Consider the following 21,306-nt stretch of genomic DNA (forward strand, 5'->3'; position numbering starts at 1 on the left):
AAATGCACTCTATATATGTACATTTAAATGTGTGTGATGATTCGTGTAAATGTACTTTGCTTGCAGAGGCAAGTAAACAGTGCGTGCACAAAAATTTGATATTTGGATTTAATCGATGATGTTGATTCACTATACGTCATGGTAGTCAACGAGACAACTATGAATTTTTTTTTCAAATATAAAGCTAACATATCTGTGCATTTATGGACGTTTAATAATTGATGTAAATTTACTTGATTAGACTACGATGGTTACAAGTTGACGTGTGCAAGAAATTTGATTTTGGAATTTCGCCGAAATGTAGATTCACTATACATACAGTGGTTTCAATTGGATTCGAACATGTTAGTATATGAGGAAACTATGAATATATTTTTCCTATACAAAACTAGCTAAATCTGCGTATTTATAGATGTTTGATAATTCATTTTAATGCACTTGGTTAGACTAAGGTGGTTACAAGTTGATTTGTGCAAGAAATTTGATTTTGGAACCTCACCAAAATGTAGATTCACTATACATAGTAGTCTATTGGGAAACTATGCATAATTTTTTCCTATACAAAACTAGCTAAATCTGTGTATTTATAGATGTTTGATAATTCATTTAAATGCACTTGATCAGACTAGGCTGGTTACAAGTGGATGTGTGTGCAAGAAATTTGATTGTGGAATTTCACCGATATGTAGATTCACTATACCGTTACATTTGAGTCTATGGGAAAACTACGAATATTTTTTACAATACTAAACAAACTAAATCTGTGCTTCTATAAATGTTTGACAATTAAAACAAAAGTATTTGATTCAAATAGGGTGTTTGAAAATTCAGATATGGACAACAATGATCTTAGCATTTCACCTGAAAGTATTATTTCACTTTTCATGGTAGTCTACAGGTAACTGTTCAATATTTTCGTTGGCAAAACTTGCTCTGTCTCTAAAATGTAAGTAATAAGCATTGTTCATTGCCCTTAGCGAGCTCAAATTACAAGAAGACAAGCTTCAAAGTTGCTAAGGCAAGATGTTTATGTGACAGAAAATTATACTTTTATTCAGATTTACCATTAAGTGATACGGCTAGTTTTCAATCGGTGACTTCAGAGAATGAAATCAATCATGCAGAGTATCATTTTTATTTCCCAGGATATTTCTGAAAACTGAAACTGCATTTTGACTAGACAGATACTTATGAAAATCAAGTGATCACCCTCTTTGCTGTTTGAAAAATACATGAAACCCCCCCCCCTTGCAATTTTCAAATTTTAGGTGACACCCTAGGATTTTGCCGGCCCACCCCCGGCCGTAATAACTGAACGCTTCCTTAGCCCATACTTGACCCTATTTTCGTTAGCAGCGCAGCCAGCAGTAGAAATGGGTCAGGGAACAGACTGTACGCCCAAACGCACCGAGGGCGCGTTCGATAATACAATCATGATCGTGATCGTGCGTTCGAATACGCCCAATAATAATCATGATTGACTATCTCAACAATCATGCCCAAGGGCGTGATTGGTATGATTACAAGATGGCGGTAAACACTGCTGTCAGTAATGAGAGCAGAAACGGCGGTAATTTTGAAGTTTCAGATTGTAAAATTTGATTTTTAAAGCAATATTTTTAAATGAATTTAGTCGCCAGATGGCGGTTTAATCGGTTGTCTTATATTAAAAATAAAATAGCTTGATTTACAACGAGATTCGGAAAAAAATATTTGTTTATTTGTTCAGAACAAAGTGCAGCATAGCATGCAGGCTTGGCGCACTACCGAGTAGAGGAGTGCATGCAGTAGGTATACAATAAACAATTCCAAATGACGAAGATTTGCTGGAAACGTTTACCGATAAACTTTAACGATAGAAGTACTGCGTCACTACGTACGCTGCAGCTCTGCAGAAATGTCTCAACGATGAATGATAGTCAGTTTTGTTTACAAACTCGATTACGAAAATGATGTCACATATATCATAATCATGATCATGTAAATCAAACGCACCCCAGAATAGTATTAGGACGCCCTCACAGTTGACACTGACATCATCGTTGAGTTGCATCACACTCAACATTCAAGCCCGAGAATGTGAGCAATCTGAATGTACAGATAAGTCAGTGGGTGAGTTGCAGCCTATCCAGATGAGCGAATTTATGTGTACTTTTTGACTTCACGGTGATCACTAACTTGACGTTGAAGTGGCCCAACAAAGTCAATTCTCAAACCAAGTGGGCTTCAATCACGGGGGAGATGGGGGGGCCTGGAGGATTTTCGAAAAAAATATTATTGCTGGCTATTTATTGGAAAAAAACAATTTGTCCACCACGTGGACGTGGAAAATAAATTTGCTTCAAGACTGTGCAAATAAAATTTGTTTCCATGTTCCTTGAGACAATAGATTGGATTGTGTCTCCGTTCATCTCCAGAGCTGCCGCCTACGGTGGTTAATTATGGCCAAGCTTTCATAGATTAGTTGATATTCAAGCTGCTAATTAATCTGCTGCATAGGATATATGCTACGAATGACGAGAAACCTCAGTATGCGTGGATGTGTACTAATACTATGTTTACTTGCAAATCGTTTACAAATGCATTACAGCTAACTTTCTTAAAACAAAAAACTAATTGTACTAGTGTTTCCCTTCAAAATTTGTGTACAGCTAGTCAATTTGCTCAGAGATAAAGCTGATAAACACATGCACCTTTAATAATTGTCTATAAACGTTTTCTAAAACAGCACATTTCTTTGAATATTTGCTATCTGAAAACAAAAGTTCAAAGTTGAAGCAATCAGGGAAGAATATTGTTGAATATTGTGACTCAAACACTGATCATGCGAAACATGTAATAAAAATGTGTTCAATGTCATTTTCATGCAGTTTTACCTAGGAATAACAAATTGAACACACCTATCAGACAGCACCAGACTGCACCATCGCAAACATCAATTTCTCAAAATCTTCCACGGAAGAGAAGGTACACCCCCTCCGGCACTCTCCCCTTCACCCTCTTCCATTGTCCTTACCTGTACTTTCAAATTCTCCCCCTGTCAGATAACAGTGTTCGCCCTACCGCTCGCCAGACGGTAAAATGGAGGATCGGAATTGATTGACTTGTTGACGACTCAGACGGTCTAAGCAATCGCCAGACTGGCGACTCGAAATTTGTAGACTTCGTTCACTACGTTCTACCATAGACAGTCTCGCTTCTATGGTTCTCGGTTCTTCCATGTTATGTTGCATTGCGGTAAATTTTTGACTTCTTAGGGAGTCTTTTGCCATAAACTTTGTACGCAAGTGGGTTTTTATTTGCGTAAAATGTGTCAAAATTGCGTACGTTTCCAAAAAGTTAACGCGGAGTCCGTACAGCTGAAGTGAGTTGGATCACAGACAAATATAGATACAGACTTGCAACGCGGCATGCCTTTTGTTACATGGTCGTCTCGGTAGACTATTGGCTTTTCATGTTAAAATGAGCTGCAAAGGTGTTAAACCTTTTGGAGACTTTGTTTGTGGTTGATAATAGCACGAGATTATGCGAAAAATACGACGAGATGGCATCGTGCTGCCAGTCGCGTAGCAACCATAGTTACTTTGTGAGCTCTCAGGCCAGAAATACTGCTTCACGCCAATCAAAACATAACACGCCAGCAGTTTCATAAACATGTCCTTCCTTGACGCACATGTAAAAGACGGTATGACTGACCGTAAACCATTGAGTAAAACCAGACAGCATCGATAAAAGACTTTCAAATTTGGTTCAAACACACTCATTATATATTCATAAAAATATGAGACGAATTTTTAAAACGGTAAAACTCACTTTCCTGAAGCTCAAAAAACTCCCGTTTTCGCCAGCACGTCAATTCCGCTCAGCACCACACGACAACAACAACACAAACTTTGCCGAAGATACTTTCGCTTCACAATTGGCGAAAATCCGAAAATTGCCGAAGGATGCATGGTCGGCACTCTTCGGAAAAGAGAGGCGAGAGCAACCTGAGGGAAGGCGAACATGGATGGGTTACGTAACCGCTTCACGCCTTAAACAATACAATGTTTGCAGGCTGAGTACGTCATTGTCACAAGGGGAGTCGACGGCTTTTTAAAATGAGTATTAAATTATGAAGACGTCATTTTTTTGCGTATTTTAGAACAATTTTGCGTCAAATACAAAAAGGTCACCTCTGTATCGAGGAATTGTTTAGTCAGTTTGATTTGAACGGCATTATAAAATACTGTGTCAGTTAAGCTTGGAAATCGTTGCTGAGTTTTACTCTCTTGCAGCCAGGGTTGCAATCGGTATCAATGTGATCATGGCCTGCCAGTTCATGAAGATCATGAGAATGTTAATTTTTTGTGTAATTTTTTCTGTCCTTTACAATTTGCTGGTTAATTTTTGAAAGTGATTGAAAGTTAGAGTGGCGTTCAATAAGTTTTGTTGTGAAGTATTCATTTTATTGAAGTAAGCAGCACGGAGCCTGAGGATTCATATTGATGAAAAAGTGGCTGACCTCTGAAATGTTTTGTTTTATCATCACTCTTGCTCATTACTCTATGTGTTTAATTATATGACCATTGATCCTCTAATATATGTGACCCTTCACCCCGTCCCCCAAAAAATCTGGCTACTTGCGTTCACAAAAAATGCTAATCAGCTTGAGAAGCCTGAGCAAACCCTGCAGATATCCTAGTGAAAACCCTGATTGTATTTTACATAGACTGTGTTTGAATGTTTTTGTATTTATTGAAAAAAAATTGCTTTGAATCTATAGGTACTGGGACAAAAATTGCTTCAACGTAACCTTTGAAAAAGGAATTGCTGCAATGATGGGTGAAAACAAATTTGTTGCATACACATTTTCTCCAGCCCCTTCCCCCGACATCAAATGGTCCACCCCTTACGTACGCATTGCCTTTAGAAGTAGCTATACATTCGCAGTTACTTGATGGCTACATGTCCGCTCTGCGCCTGTGTATGGAACGCCAACACTAGACTTGTGTATAGCATGTTGGTTTGACGTGTATCACCACATGTCTATGGGCTGTATAGGCGTAGAGCGGGATTGCAACCTACTAGACTAAACTGTGCTATATACACACAAACTCGTGATTTTCAATTTAAACTCCTTCACCATATCTTGTACACCAACTGTAACCTCTTCAGAAGGGGTATGTACCAGATTCAATTCTGAACTCCTTTGGATGCCAGCCTCTAAGAGAATGGCGCTGTGCTGTAATATTTTTCTTGATAATAACCATACTAAGAGCAATGGGAGGTTGCACATCCAGTATCTAGCAATAACGACTAGTAACGAGCAGTAATCAGCAATATCGAGCTAGAACTAGAACTTTTTTGCAACAAAAATAGACACCTTCACCAATTTGCATGCTCAAAAAATAGTGACCCTACATTTATTGTTCACTTCTGTACTTTCAAGAACATTCATATCAACGACAAACATTTACGAATACCGAGATAAAATTAGTATTGTACTGGGGAAAAGTTCATGGTTTTCTCATTGACCGCCATGTATAGCAGATCTACTGTGTCAGTAAAATTCAAAAAAGTCAAAATATTAAATCTCATGTACACACCTGCACTTCTTACCTCCCACTTCAATTACAGTACATATATTTAAACATATGTAAATGTACAGATATCGCTTGTTTTGTAAGAGGGAATTATTAATACTTTGCCAATAGAATCTCATGTTTTTTTATTTGATATTTAATATGGTGGCCCTTCCCTATAATTTCCTTTTAGTCCCTCGCCAAGATCAGGGACAAGGGTTAGAGTTCAGGCTAATGCTGTTCATGAATGCAAAGGGAATACCATACACGGGCAAGTGGAAGTGACTCTTCTGTCAGTTCCACGCATCAATAATACCATTTAAATATATATGCATTTTTTCTTGTTATTTAAAAAGTTCTATTCAGTTTTCATTTCGTACTCCAGGTGTTCACTCTATGAGCACTGTCGCAGAGGTTTCTGGTAAGTACCAAACATATCGTGGAGGGAGTGATTTCCAGGATTGGCGGGAACAGCGATTGTGGGCAGATCATATATCTCTGTCTTGTTATCGCTCATTATTGGCTCGTTCTATCTAGTCTAGCTCGTTATTGCTGATTCCAGCTCGCTGCTGGTCGTTAATGCAAGTTACTAGATTTACAGCCCACAATGAGCAATGGTTAAGGAGGGGTCTTTAAAGTTTCTGAGTCGCTTTCAGGGCGTCATTCTACTGCATGGATGTCAACACCAACTTTGTGATTCAAATATTATTTGGAGTCCTTCCACACATTGTGCATGATCAAATGAGGTACTTTCACGACTTAGCGAGCCAAGGGTGTTTCTTCGGGCAGAGACCCTCCCTCAAGACTATGCTACGCCGGCCTATAAACAGTAGAGGTGAGACCTATCTAATCAAATCGTGCAGATCGGACTATGGCATTTCCACAACCATAGTTTCGTCTCGTCGCTGTTTGTCATCAAACTAGCCCTCAGCATTTTTCAGAGGTTAGTATTGTCAGGTATGCAATACGTTATTGTTCTACATCAATTTCTACTCTGAAAATACCGCATGCGACTGGTTTCCATCTGCCAGTTTGCTCGTACCGCTTCCAAAGACGATATGGACATGGTCATTCTCTTTTTACGTTCGTCATAAAGGCAGTGTCGAGGTTGAAGATTATTTGTCACAGGTCTGAGATATCAGAGGGGTCTCAAAATAAGAATTTTCCTTTGTAAACGAGTCTCCACCACCCTTGAAATCATAGCAAGTGAACTTGTTATATGGTCAACGCGTCTGAAAAATGAAACCTGTGTTCAAGTGTTGATTGTCATAAAGACTCTTGGATGAAACTCGAACAACGCACCAAGTTTCTAGGCAAATTGTGAAAATTTATTTATTTTGAAACGCCCTTAATCCATTACAATACCTTTCTTTAATGCTAGGGTATTCATGATTTACTGATAGAAGAGAAAGGCTCTGATAGCAGACGCATCATTAACTGCGCACAGAAAAAATAGAATGACTGGTTATCACAAAGCACTGTCTGAATCGAGCGTCGAAAATAACCAGGTGCCACAAGGTACGTGCCATTTGTGTGATTGATTTTTTCCTCGTGCCTTACAGGAGTGCTCTCTACCAAAAGAGTATACTCTTTTGGTCCACTTTGTCATTATTTGTTTCAAAGAAGTTTACTGTACAACTCCCGTACAATACATTTCCAGCCCCTGGATATTAAATGATCAGCCCTGGTGCTTAACGATAATGAATGGCACTGCATGAACGAGATTAATACAGAATTTGGAGCTCTGCGGGGGAGCACTGATTCACGAGACAGGACCAAGATGGCAAATACGATCGACAGAAAACTGAAAACCGAAAACAAAGTCTTATGACGAAACAGTAGAAGCACGCACCACCAGGTAGACGTCCAAATGCTACTAATGTGGACGCAAAGGATTTTTTTCACTCAGTCTTTCCTTTAAAACTTCCATTTTTGAAATTTCCGGCATTCGGGAGATCCCTTGGAGTTTAGAGGAGCCTACACCTGTATGAAGGCAGACTAGTGGTCAAGATGTCAAATCACTTGTTTTACTCCTGCGTCAAATTACCATAGTATAAGTCGAAAGATACAATTAGAGCCATCGTTGTTTCGTCGCAGTGTCAGTTACTCGTTGCAGGAAATTACCAGCTTTACAAAATTGGACAGGTGGCTGTATGGAAGATGCTGATTGCTATTTATTGTCGTGTCCAATGATAGATCACCTTGGAGATTACGATATGGTTACAAACAATGAACGGATTCCCGGTACTAAAGTTTCTTCCCGGACCAAAGTATGCCTTGTTTGTACTGGGGAATAGGGTCACAATATAATATTTCAGAAGGTTAGCGTTCAAAGGTTAGATGTGGTACGTATAATAGTCCCTCAATTCACCATGGATGTATTCATCCATACACTCACGGGGAGACTGTGGACAAAGGGTCTGACAATACAGGTGTGCTGCTTTGGCGAACGTTGAAGTTTATTTAGATGGTCTTTCACAATGTCTTACAGCAAAGACAGTGGAACGGAAGACTGCCTATAATTCTAAATACCCCTACCCATCACCACTACGCTTAAAGGTATACAGTCACCTGTAATCTAAATATGCCCATATGTGGTCAAAGGGGCGTTCCTTGGTATTCGAAATGTTCATGTTAGGGCGCTTTTTTAGAAAGCGGACACCCGCTTAAAATATGTGATTGGTTAGATTTTCTCTTTCCATGGTAACTGTGGCAAAATTGGAACATGTGACAGTATACCTTTAACATAAACATAGATGAGTTATTTCAGCACGCTGTGTTATACAGCTACCTTCTACACTTAACTGAGTCAGTGCAAATCACGGAGGGACCGTGTGCGAATATAGTTTCAAGCATGCACATCAATCATATCATCTGAAATTTTCGTTTATCATATCCGGGTTCTCGTGTCCAGTCATCTAATAGCCTTGTGTCTGGTCAACAACAAACGGCATAAGATTACTTTAACACCAGCCGATGTCCCAGAAATGATTGAAATTATCGGGATTGGCAGCGTCGGTCGCTGGAGGCCAGTACGTCCACGCGATACCTTCATAGGGCTCAAGTTTCTTGCGAAGTTCAGCAACTTTGTCCGGCATTGTGGAGGCTAAATTCGTTTTCTCCAAAGGATCATCTAGGAATGAAAGCAAATATTTGTTCAACAGTTATATTTGTGTCATCGACCCATTGAAGATTATTTACTGAGCTGTACTTCGTAAGTTAAGTAAAATAATCAACTGACCTGCGAGGTTGTACAAGAATACGTCCGTCCCTTCGTCTTCTTCGGGCGGCTGTATTACCGTTGGCACTTCAGTGTTTAGTGGTGGGTAATAACCGACTGTGGAAGTAATATACAATATCAAGAATTTATGGCCATAAAGATGTCGAGTAATCAATAAATATTGTTTTATGGTGACCTGTCGTCACAACCGCCCAATTCAGAACACACACACACACACACACACTCTCTCTCTCTCTCTCTCTCTCTCTCTCTCTCTCTCTCTCTCTCTCTCTCTCTCTCTCTCTCTCTCTCTCTCTCTCTCTTTATACTTACAGTCTTTGTGGGTGTACGAGAAAGACGGGAATCCTATCATTAGTTTGTAGTCACCAACTCTGAAAAGCGAAATAGAACGGATTTATCAGCTTTTGAGTACGTTTTTGTGACTAATACGATCATGTATCTCATTTTTAATGTTTTTCTGCAGCATTGCCATATATGATGCGAAATGACTTAAAATCGAATGAACCAGCACGTAATTTATTAAGTGATCATGTTTGTTGCAGTTTGAAAATGTACATTCATGTATGTAAGAGGTTGAAAGACGGTTTCGACAGCGCTTTGGGGTAAACTTTGTTGGAGGAAGTAGCTCCTGTAATCAATGACAATCAAATGTTTGCGAGAACACAGAATTGGTTTTTCTTCCAGCATAGATTGCATGGTTTATTCTCACCATGAACATTACAGCCGTACTACCTTGATGATAGGTTCACATATTTGTCTTCATTCAAGTTCGCACCAAATCTTACCGAAACATGTCAAAGCATTTACCACTGTGCACTAAACGATGCATGCAGTTGTTCCCGTCCAACGTTGCATCACAGGGATCTACGGGTTGTTGTTTCACTCACGACAGCCGAGCCCTGCAGCTAATTCCGGACTTCATGTGCACAGAAGTGTTCATCGTGCACCCACTTTGACAGGCTGACAGAACGACTTACCTGATTGCACTGATGTTGGCGCCCATTCCGTTATCCCTCGGCAAATCGGCAAAGTCGGTGTCGACAACGATGAGAAATTCAGTGCGAGGAGAATCTACACCCGTCGAAAATGATTCCCAGACGTTCATGCCATCAATTTCTGTCATTAAGGTATTACAATTATCGATTAGATAAGAGGTTCTAGAAATTTACCTGTAAGGTATTAAAGTTCGCTCAAACTTTCCATAAGTAAACTTGAAGCCATTCCCTTTCGAACTTAAAATAAAAATCGTTTTAGAGTCTATGTTTGTACCAGAGAAACACGTTAACCACTATTTGCATACACTTGAAATTCAAAATGGCCGCTATCCCTGTGTCTCATGAGGATGTATATTATTTTCAATTTTCTCAAAAAAGCCGGTAAAGATAAGCTTCAAGATGAGCGTCTACAAGTGATGGCTCTAAAAAGGATCGTAAAGGTTTCAGAGTCCAAATATGTCCCCTATGCACAATTAAGCTTATTTTTTTTAATTCATCTATTTCAAAAAATGCTATACATCTATCTGCTGCTAAGAAACCATGACTGTATCTTGTTTGCGACCAGTTCAAACATAACAGATGATTGCGACTTTACATGGTCACCCGCATCCATTATTATTAACCCGAAGAAATTTCGTTTTGGTGCGCATGTAGAAGTGATTTGTGAGACTTGCGGCTGGATTAAAAACATAAACGGCAAATATAAGAAGACTCAGTCTGCTACTTGAAGTTATGAATCTGATCCCCCACTAGCATTTGTGCGCAGTGTTCGCTGAAGGAAGATGAAAATACGTACCACCAACTTCTCCTCCAACAACTCCTTGGACGAGGGTGGGATACATATCAGTGACATGGAACATGCTGAAAACGAGACAGAATGATGTGTTTCAATAAAGCAACTCCGCAAGCCGGTTTGTGTTTCTCAATCCGTGACAAGTTGTGTCCACCCCTTCCGATGCTGTAAAACGTGATATACCATATTCTAAAAGACGTGTTTTGACATTTTCGATATGTAATTTCGATCATCTTAAACCTAATAATCCACAAGCCTTTAATCGTTTATCTTGAATAAAACAGAAGGGAGAGGCAAGATATCCCACTTTTCATATATTTCAAGACAATGGAACCAACTTTAAATTCAATAAGTCAAATTGTCGTTTGGGGTTGATCAATCACGTCTAGGTGATGTGAAATCTGAAATCTTTTGTCGAAAATTCACAGAGTAACTGTAACATCGTGACTATTAAGTTTATTCCTTTTGCACTTTACAAATGTAATATTCAATAGAGTCAACTCATAATCGGTTATCACATATAATACGGGTCTTACCCCATTGGTATGACCTGATGCGCGCGCGTGCGCGTTCGTTTGATCGGAGCTGACACCGGGTTACAGGACCATGCTCCTTAAAAAGATGAGTGCTTTTTTGCTAGTGGGTGAGCCTGGATTTTCATATCGTTGATCATTGGGTTGCTCATCTTGCTCGCGGCAACTAGGTCACAGTTCCTTCTGTATCGACAAGCAAATTTCCGTTTCAGCTATCGCAACTGTTTCATGAAGTTCTTCGCGTGTTGTAATGATAAATACCAGGCCTGTTACACACTCCTTTCGGATACGCCAGTAATGCCAGGGTTTTTGTATGTATTAAAATTCTGATATCACAAAGGGTGTGCGCGTAGGGTCAAACAAATGGGGTCAAACTCATATGCGAGAACCGATTATGAGTTGACCTTATTGCTTATTATATTTGCAGAGTGTAGAAAGAATACGCAATGTACATGATGAGAGATCAGAGAATTATCAACCACAGATTTTAGAACTTGATTCATTGAATATAAAGCCGATGCCGTTGTCTTAAAACCTACGAAAAGATGGATATCTTGCATCTCCCTTCTGTTTTATTCAAGCCTTTAACGATTGAGGGCTTATGCATTTTTGCGATTTAAATGATCGAAATAACAAATCGAAAATGTCAAAACGGTTCTTTTAATACGGCATATCAAGTATCAGAGCATTAGAAAGGATGGACGCAATTTGTCACGGATTTTTCTCTTCCCCCCCCCCCTCCATTTTACAGACAATTTCGTATGTTTTATAATGCACACACATTTTCATTGCTGTTTGAGTTGGTATTCATTACTGCTACTGCTGACATCGTATACAGATACGCACCAAAGTCACCCATATAAATTTTCATCGCAAAAACAATATGTTAACAACCACACATAAGCTGTACTATAAAATTCAACATAACAACTTGGCTACACTCATAGCATGCATTGAAGGATATCAACTGTTTAAACTAGCACAAGTTCCAAATTTATTTGTTATTGTGATGTGATAAGAAATATTCAAAGATGTATGGTAGATAGATAGAAAGAAATGTGTATACCATCCATCCAACCATCCATCCGTCCGTACGTATACGTACGTACGTACATACATACTTACGTACGTACATAAACACGTACAATACGTACATACATACATGCATGCATGCATGCATGCATGCATGCATGCATGCATACATACATACATACATACATACATACATACATACATACATACATACATACATACATACATACATACATACATACATACATACTCTTAAGCAACACTAATTTAAATGGTAAAAACGACATTACCCTTCGTGGGTGTACCCAGTCTTCTCAATGCCATAGCCGGAGACAAATCCTTGCAGTCTTATTCCACCGTCGAAGTATGTGCCTTTGTTCCCTCTGTATGGATGATTGGAACATCCTTCTTTGGTGTCGCCTCCGTTCTAAACGATTTTGAAACAGACACAGATATCGTCAGGAGGGACTAAACAGTGACGAGGGGCATGGAGAACATTTGGGATGACCAGTGGTTGTGAAAACTGTACATGAATAAGAGGAGAGTAGAGACCTTTAAGTTTTCAACATCGGAGTGTAAGCTTAAGGTAGAATGCCCCTCGAGGATGCGGACTCTCAAACTTTTACAATATTGTTTTTGTCTAGCAATTGTGGGGGCTCTTTGTGAATCTTAGCTTTTTGAAAAATGGGTATTTAATTTTCCAAATGTAGATAACACAGTTATGATTGCCGATTTAAATTCCAAAGATCGTTAAATCTGCAGTACCAAGTTTTGCACCGTGACCTCTAATTGTTAGCCTTGATTTTGAAGGTGAATGGTTGAAACTTTGCTTGACGAAAGTTTGACTTTAAGTATTTCATTTTAGAGGCGCAAACAACCTTAAGGTTGCTATTCTTATTGTCTGCGAGAAGAAGACACGTCATTTTTATGTGGATTATCAGTTTTGACATCTGAATGACAATGAGTCATTGTAGAATGGACATGCTCTTTGTTAATACCGTGACAGTTATTGAATATTCACTGGAAGCCTGTATTTGATATATAGACCAAGGTTTAATACACTCGGCGGGGCTCGTGTTTTACTAACAAGAGCTCGTTTACCCTTTCCGGCGTTTAAATACTGGGTAGCAATATCATAAAAGGATATAATTAGCGGGCCGTCATTTGAACTGAGCGCGTATGAGAAGAGAGAAATAATATTTGATGACTTACATCGGAATGGAAGATAAATAGAGTGTTGTCCAACATTCCCTTTTTAGTCAGCGCGTCAACAATGTGGCCAACGATCGTATCCATGTAGGTAATTTGTCCTGCAAAATGCAAAAGAAATGTTATTTTATCTTCGATCACTTTTACATAATCACCTGTCCCTTTATTGTATTAATTTATTTATTTATTTTTGGTCGACAAAAAAGGAAGTTTCCCATATTTAACAAGAGGGAGAAAGGCAGCTATGGTGTATTCTTGAAGCTCACCCACCAGATAGGCAGACAATCAATGAGAATTATTGTGGCCGTTGTGTACGGTTTATTTGTATAACATAATAATTACATATACATAAACGTTGGATGTGACCATCTTTTCTATGTGACCAATGAGTACAAAAGTGAACTTTGGTGGGATGAAATGCGTCTTTACACCAAAAGCTTAAATAGGCATTTGTGAATGACGTAGTCGGAAGTGTAAATCGTTGAAGCACCAAGAAAATATTACACAGATTAAGAACAAAGAATATATAAAACGGATTAAACTTGTACCGTAGTAAATCCTTCGGTTTTCATCAAGAATATCCGGATACATGTCATAATACTTCTTTGGTACCTGCGTCATAAATTGAAATCAAAATTGTCAATATGAATGACAAATTTTTTTACATACCCGGTGTGAGCCTAGCTCAAATAAAATGACACGGGCAAAGAAAAGTATTAATATGAATTGACGAACATTGGTGTTTCACTATATTTGAGTATGTTCTAACTGTCCGATGTTGGAAATACAATTGAATCACTAGGTTTGATAACAAACCAGGTGTATGCACCCTCCATATTCCCTCAATGATTTGAGTCACATGCCATCTTGTGACCGTGATTTAAAAAAAATGGAGTTTCGAAAGTAAAACATATCATGTACATGGATGGTGTGAGCCGCAGCGCAGACCAGTGTCGTTTGCATGAGCATGCAAAAATCAAATGTAGACGAGACCGCAACCCTAGGCCTTCAACGTTTGTGTAGGAAGCTTTAACTTCACTTTATATTACCATGCCCTACCCGTCGCATTTTGATTGGTCGAGCTGAACCACGTGACTGACCACAAATACACAGTAATGGTTTGTTTACATGCCCGTGAATATGAATAATAAGATTAACAACTCGAAGTATCGTAACTTTACAGCTCAAACGTAAATTATAATGAATCACAAAATAAAATGGAGCACTTGTAGGTCAAGTTGAGATATTTTTTTCTGAAAACATCTCCGGATTTGCCAATTTTTTCAGCGCGTGTAACAGTGCGTCGCGTAGCGCTCAGTTTCTGGGGTCCAGTTGTCGTTCGCTCCCGAAATTTTCGGAAATTTTGACGGTTTTCTTAGGTTCGCTGATAATATAATGGAAATAACAGACTCCGCTCGGCCAGCCTCGCCCGTTAATTTTTGGCTTTCCTCTCGCCCTTGCCCACAAATAAACGTTAATGGTCAGCGCGTCGTCCGTTATTTCTGTAGTAACGATCCCTACATGGTCCCTCCATGTGATTTTGTAAACATCAGGCGTACCGACCTCGGCCATTCCGGGCTTATGGTATACGAAGGGCGCCGTATATGTCTACAAACACGGTGAATCATTTTGATAACAAAGGTGTGTTCACTTGTGGCAAAATAAAGGAAAGCTCTTACGTCTCTTGGGGCGTGTGGCAGCTGGAAGGCACAGTACTGGAACATGGGAATGGATGGATCATGATTGTTGATATTCGCAAGCATCTCCCTCTCAAACAATGCCTAAATGATTAAATGAAGAACAATTAAATAAATAAATAAATGATTAGGTAAAGAACAAATGTTTAGTTCGTTACAAAAGTTCTCGTGGAGACGTGAAATGATATACAAGACTAATAGTAGGGCAGTCAGAAACTAGAAATGGTGGTTCAAGTACCCGGATGAAGACTGTACACACAAAGAGGGAAGGAATTATTATAATTCATGAATGAGTATCTCATAGTTTCACAAGATATACATTAAAGTAGCAAGCACCTCGAAAGTGAAGATTTAGACTTTTGCTCAACATTTCCTCAATGAAACTTTTTCAATTGCCAAATCAAGAATATTAATCAGGGGGTCACCGTGCAAGGTTATGTATTAGAGAAACAAATTACCTAACATGGACCAATATTTTAAATTCACAATGGCCGCCATACCCTGTGAATTCATTTGATTTTTTTTTCGTACTCAGAAAAGAATTGTAAAATTTTGAGAGTCCGAATACCAGTCACTCGAAAGTAAAACTTAAACTTCTGCTCAAACTACTCGAGGAATCTTTCAATTATTCGCTCTCAAAATCAATATAAAAATCGGGGTTTCCCGTGCAAATTTTGGTACTAGATGAACAACTTAACAAAGATTTACCAATATTTGAAACTCAAAATGGCCGCCATCCCAGTGTTAACTCTATGGGGCCATCCCAGTGTTAACTCTATGGGGGAAAATAATATTTGCGATTTCGGAAAACTAAAGAGAGCGAAAATGATTCACACACCAAGAACTTTAATATGAACAAAAATAAAAGTTTGAGAGGCGCATTCTCCCTTAACGCACATAATTTCTTCCTAACATATCGGCGCCTGGAGCTTCTCTTTGCAAGCAAGCTTTGGAGCATTAAATGTAAGAGGACATGTAGTGCAGAGTGTTTTTATTAGTAAGAGCCGACTCCCCCCCCCAAAAAAGAAATAAATAAAGGTCTAGATACTTACGGAAGTGTAAATACAGGCATCTTCTGCACTGTCTACTCGTTCGCCATCATCGTGCAAGTCAAATCCGAACATTTTAATACCATCTCTCTTTGGACCTTAGGGGAAAGCAATTTCGAGATTTTGAATGTGAGAGTCGCGGTCGGTAGATGTTTAATACCACTGCAGCGACTCGTTTAACAGTTGTCAAATAATATGGAGTTATTACTAGTTAGACTTCAGTGATACTCTAGCTGGTACTGGTCAGATATTATGGTGATTGTAGTCGTAAAAAAGACAGCATTAGAAACGGCGTAGGCCTAAACGGATATTTAGAATAATGGCGGTTGTCATACTTGGGGGCGATATGGTGGCATGCGGACGGGAGTGATGGCGGTCGTCATCATACAGTTGTTGCCTATTGCGAATGTGATGGTACAAGTCGGGTGCAAGTAGATTGTTCTTGTCGGATGTCGCGGATACGGCTTAGAGCCAGCGATGCACTGTTGAACGGGGTGGAGGGACATTAAACCAGTCGTAGCACTTTGCAGTCACGTGCGGAGTCCTGATGACGTACATAATGTACATGCAGAAAATCAGAAACATCGACAATGTACCTTTTGCGCATACAAATAGTGTCGTTAAACCTTTATTGAAATCGTAAACGTCGACCAACTTCGGTGAGATTTTTTTCTCCCCACCCAATTGCCTGCTGTCTTTAAAATTTTCTAGACGAGAATAAGCATCAATTGTCAATTAATGGAATACAAGAATTTAACTTAGTTCTTACCGACTTCTGAAGTGGTGTGGGAATAGTAGTAAGCGCCTCCTTGGTAGAATCCATAGTAGTGATCAAATCCACGCATTTCTCCCGTCGGTATGAATGACTCATTACAGAATCCCTGATGCCATCTGGTAAAGAGAAGTCATTTATCGGTATCCTCAAGACCAAAAAGTCATAGCATATCTTTGAGTCATGTTCATCAGATTTATTTCACGTGAACAGTAGACAGACGAAAATGGTACACCTGGCTAACCCATGTGAATCACAGCCTTTAAGTTTTCAATAGTGCTTGGATGCTTCCGTATAGCAACACATAAATGAATAAAAGGTTAAGGTGATAAGAGATTTCAGCAAAGTTTAGGAAAGCGGTCTTGGTAAGACTTTGGAAAATACGACACTAATATAATCAAGGATGCGCTAATTCAATTTGATATTACCCCGCAAGTTTCGAGGAGCAGGTTGCTGTAAAACGGAACAGATTCGAGGTTTTTTCTTTAACAGTGTCAGGCAATTGTGCTGCAATGCAATGCGAATGGCATTCTACTCTTTACATTTTGTGCGAAGGACCAGGAAAGCAAAAATTGAGGTAGCATATGAATCCGTGACAGTAGACACTTATCGGAATTGATAGCGTCCTGAGAAAAATAGACGATTTATTTTTAAAAATGTAAACTAAAATTTTATAGATATATTAAATTCAAAATACTCAGTCTGTTACATACTTTCCGACTCCGTATGTTGCATAGCCGTTGTCCTTCAGTCTCTTCGGCAAATATGGTATGGTTGTGGGCACACCGTGGGCGACGTTACCCATGAATACCAGATGCTGTAAACCAAGTGTACACGTTCAATCAATGGGTTGGAAATAAGGTACAGATGATGAAACCCTACTGAGAACACTACCATCCTACTCTGATACCTTCTCCCAACACGTTTTACGTAAGCCTATGTTTTACAGAGTGTTGAAATTTCATAATATTTGCAGCGGCCCTGTATAGAAGAGCACCTTTGACTTCAAATGACGTTTGCCTTGTAATGCGACACCTCAGAACATTTTTGCACGAACATGACGGAACAAGAGAATCACCAACATGACAATATGAGCAACATTTCGGTATAAGTAAGGTAAGACTAATAAGACCATTTGATGTACAAAGAACACTGGTTTATTTAGTTTTTCATATGTTTCAAGAGGTGACTTCAGGTTTACTATGTTGATTCATAAAAGAACACACTTTATGAAAAGCTGACAACAAATCACGTGACTTCTTTCTGTTATATAACGTAAGACCTCTCAAGCTGGACGTCCACATATCGTGATACCGGGAATTTTGCGAAAAGAAAATCTCTGGTTGTGACAGCAGAGCCAGACATACAAGCAGTGCAATGAATGAAAGTGGATACCTGTGCGCCAATGCTGGAAGCGTACTTTCCGGTCAGCAATGAAGAACGGGTCCTGGAATTAGACGATAAACACGGACTTGCATTAGATGTTCTGAATTGTCCACAAAACAACGCTGTTCAATATAAAATGTATATATAAGTAAATGTTAATGCAATATCTAAATGAAAATTGAGATATTACGTGACCATTCCGTGTGTCGAAATCTTGCAAGTACCGAATATTTTACAAATTAATTTAATGCATAGATCTTTAAAATCTACAGATTACCTGTAAAGCTTCGTTTCGATCAGTGAGAAAGAGATTAATTTAAATGAACTCAAACCATCAGTACTCACGGACTGCATGCGGACATGCCGTATAAGTTTTTCAAGATGACACCTTCATCAGCAAGAGCTTGCAGGTTTGGGGTTAGGATGGTGTCGTCCTTCCAACTGACGTCGTTGTATCCTATGCGTATCGAGGGAAACACAGGTTTGACTATTTGTTGCAATCGATTAGGGTTATGGCAACGATTTGCATGTTACTAAATACAGCAAGGACATAAAGATAGACATGAAGAGTAAGACTGAGTTACTGCAGAACAGGCAGAGACTGTGGGGGAGGGGAGAGAGACAGACAAACATATAGTCAGACATTCAGATGGAAAGAGGCAGATAGAGATAAACAGGCAGACAAACAGAGAGACAGAGACAGACAGGTTGACAGACGGAGACAGACACGCAGACGGACAGAGAGGGAGGAGACCAGATAAATAATGACAAAGGGAAAGAGCGACAAAAACAGAAAAGTCATCTAAACTGGAAAGAGACAAAAGAGCAGAGATTGGATAAAAAGTTACAGAAATGACAAGGTGTGTGGGAAAAGGGGAAAACAAACAGATAATTAGGCGGCTGCTGAAACTACAAGTCAAATGGTCTCACGTTTGCATTTTTTCCCTTAAAAAATATATATTTCAACTTACCTAAATCGTCAGCGAGCAGGTATATGATGTGGGGCGTGTCGCAAAAGCCTGGAAATTTGAAGAAAACGATATTTTCAAATTGGTAAGTGATCGAAACGAGTAACTGGGACAAAAATGTGTTAATACGAAAATTTCCAGTTAAAGCCAATGTAAATGGTTTTAGCAAAAAAAAAATCATAAAAAGGACGAAAGTCAACTGAATTATTCTTACATTTTTGAATGCTGACGGACAACAGAAAGACCAATAGCACCCGCATAGTGGACTTTCTCCGACGGTGAGTGGAATAAGATCTACTGGGGAAAGACAAAACAAGGTTGAATCAAAAATGAATTGAAAAAGCCCTCAACTGCATAATTAAATATTCTTATGGAATGCACTTTTTATCCGTTAGGGATGACTTTCATTTTGCTATAGAATTTGTCAGCAAAGGTGATTGCTAACGGAACTTTGAAGTTGAATCCAAATATTTGGCATTATGACGGCACCTCGTCCTATTAATGGGTTATTATCTATATAATTACCCTTGTGCTAACATTTAAAAAAGTATAGTCCTCACATAAGTATGATTTTAACATATTTTGGTGTTATAATGGTAGTCTGACATTTTATGAAAACGTATCAGCCACAAGTCATACTCAAAAACTGGATTTCCGAATGAGAGACTTTCCAAAGTCGACAGTCTCTCTTTGTACACGCGTACATACCTTCCGCTAGTCCGTGAAGCAGCGAAGGGCAACTGACAATGGTTTACCTACCTGACGTTGAATCTTCTCTGTGGGGTTCGGAGTTCCCGGAGGAGCTGTGCCGATCTCCTACCGCGACCGCTGTTTAAGAACGATCCAGAATCAACTCATTTGCATAAATCTGCATAGCTCTGCACTTTCTAATTTTTAGTATAATTTGCATACGTGTTTCCGACTTCTGCCAAACGCTTTCGCCGCGTAGTGTAAAACGCTGGTTGGTCAAAGACATGGCATGTTCGTCCTTGAGAATGACTCGCTTTCCGTCTGATTAATCCTCTCTGAGGTGGCCATAAAGACAGACCCTTCAAAATCATACAATGTAAGAACTGCCTTCATATTTATAAAAAACAAAATTGTACTTCCGAAAGTGCACGGATGTTTTTAATGCACATAAACCTGGTACAGTGACTCTAAATTTATAAGAGAACTTTTTATTTAGTTTGTTGCAAGATTTCTTGGTAGCATTCTGAAATATGAAAGTTACTAACTTTTCACTTCCACGCTTAGATCGTTGCGTGGATCGTAAAAGTGTAAAAATCACTAACTTCTGCAAGGACCAGAAATTAACACGCGGTATCTCGTTGAATGACGCTTATGACGTCATTTTAGGTGCATGATGAAATCAAAAGAAATCTACCGCTTTACGTCTTAAATTTTTATACCACTTATTTCGGCCGAATTTTGAATTAGGAAAACACAGCTTCTCGGCGTGGCAACCTTTTTCGCCTGTTGTATTAATTCATCGAATGGGAATCATTGTAAAAGTTAGGCACAATACAAAAACAAAAAATAAAGCTAAACCCAAGCATTTACATAGCATATTTCACTAGCCGTGTTATGTTAGACTATACATCAACTATGAAACGGAAAAAGTTTACCGTCGTCATTCAATATGAATAATAATCCTGTCCGATATCAAAAGAAAGAATGATAGGTGACATGCCAAACAAAAATATTACTCCACACCAAGACGCCAATATTAAAGTTCATTTAGTTGTTTATTTATCTTTTCATTTATTCATGTGTTTGGAGTTTGATCATGTTCATCGTTTGATGACTTGTTCATCAAAAGTCATCGAGTGACATATTTTATGTGTATAAGTCGCAAACGTAAGTTTCTTTTCAATATTTGCCTCACCGTTGTTGAGAACTCAGTCCACCATGATTTTATTCAACCATCACGATGTTGTTACGAATATGTCTAACACTTTCATTTTTCACCTGCTAATCATTTGCATAGGGTGAAGTTTGCGGGGCTCATATTTCCAACACACAGACACACTGAAGGCAGCAAAAACTGACGGCAAAATCTACATGCGA

General features: G+C 39.0%; 1 protein-coding gene across 1 annotated transcript; it reads right to left on the reverse strand.

Annotated features, from left to right (window-relative positions):
• Positions 1-8,002: 8,002 nt before the first annotated feature.
• On the reverse strand, positions 8,003-20,051 carry LOC139147717 (arylsulfatase B-like). The gene is made up of 17 exons (XM_070718883.1): positions 19,999-20,051; positions 19,454-19,536; positions 19,243-19,290; positions 18,617-18,728; positions 18,281-18,332; positions 17,599-17,702; positions 16,883-17,004; positions 16,117-16,211; positions 15,047-15,148; positions 13,916-13,979; positions 13,371-13,468; positions 12,449-12,585; positions 10,597-10,661; positions 9,783-9,921; positions 9,118-9,176; positions 8,806-8,901; positions 8,003-8,697 (listed from the first exon to the last, which is right to left on the reverse strand). Exons 2-17 carry the CDS (start codon positions 19,497-19,499, stop codon positions 8,528-8,530), a joined length of 1,509 nt encoding a protein of 502 aa, XP_070574984.1. The 5' UTR covers positions 19,500-19,536; positions 19,999-20,051; the 3' UTR covers positions 8,003-8,527.
• Between the last annotated feature and the right edge of the window lie 1,255 nt (positions 20,052-21,306).

The sequence above is a fragment of the Ptychodera flava genome, chromosome 13, assembly GCF_041260155.1.
Source record: "Ptychodera flava strain L36383 chromosome 13, AS_Pfla_20210202, whole genome shotgun sequence".
Taxonomy (NCBI): domain Eukaryota; kingdom Metazoa; phylum Hemichordata; class Enteropneusta; family Ptychoderidae; genus Ptychodera; species Ptychodera flava.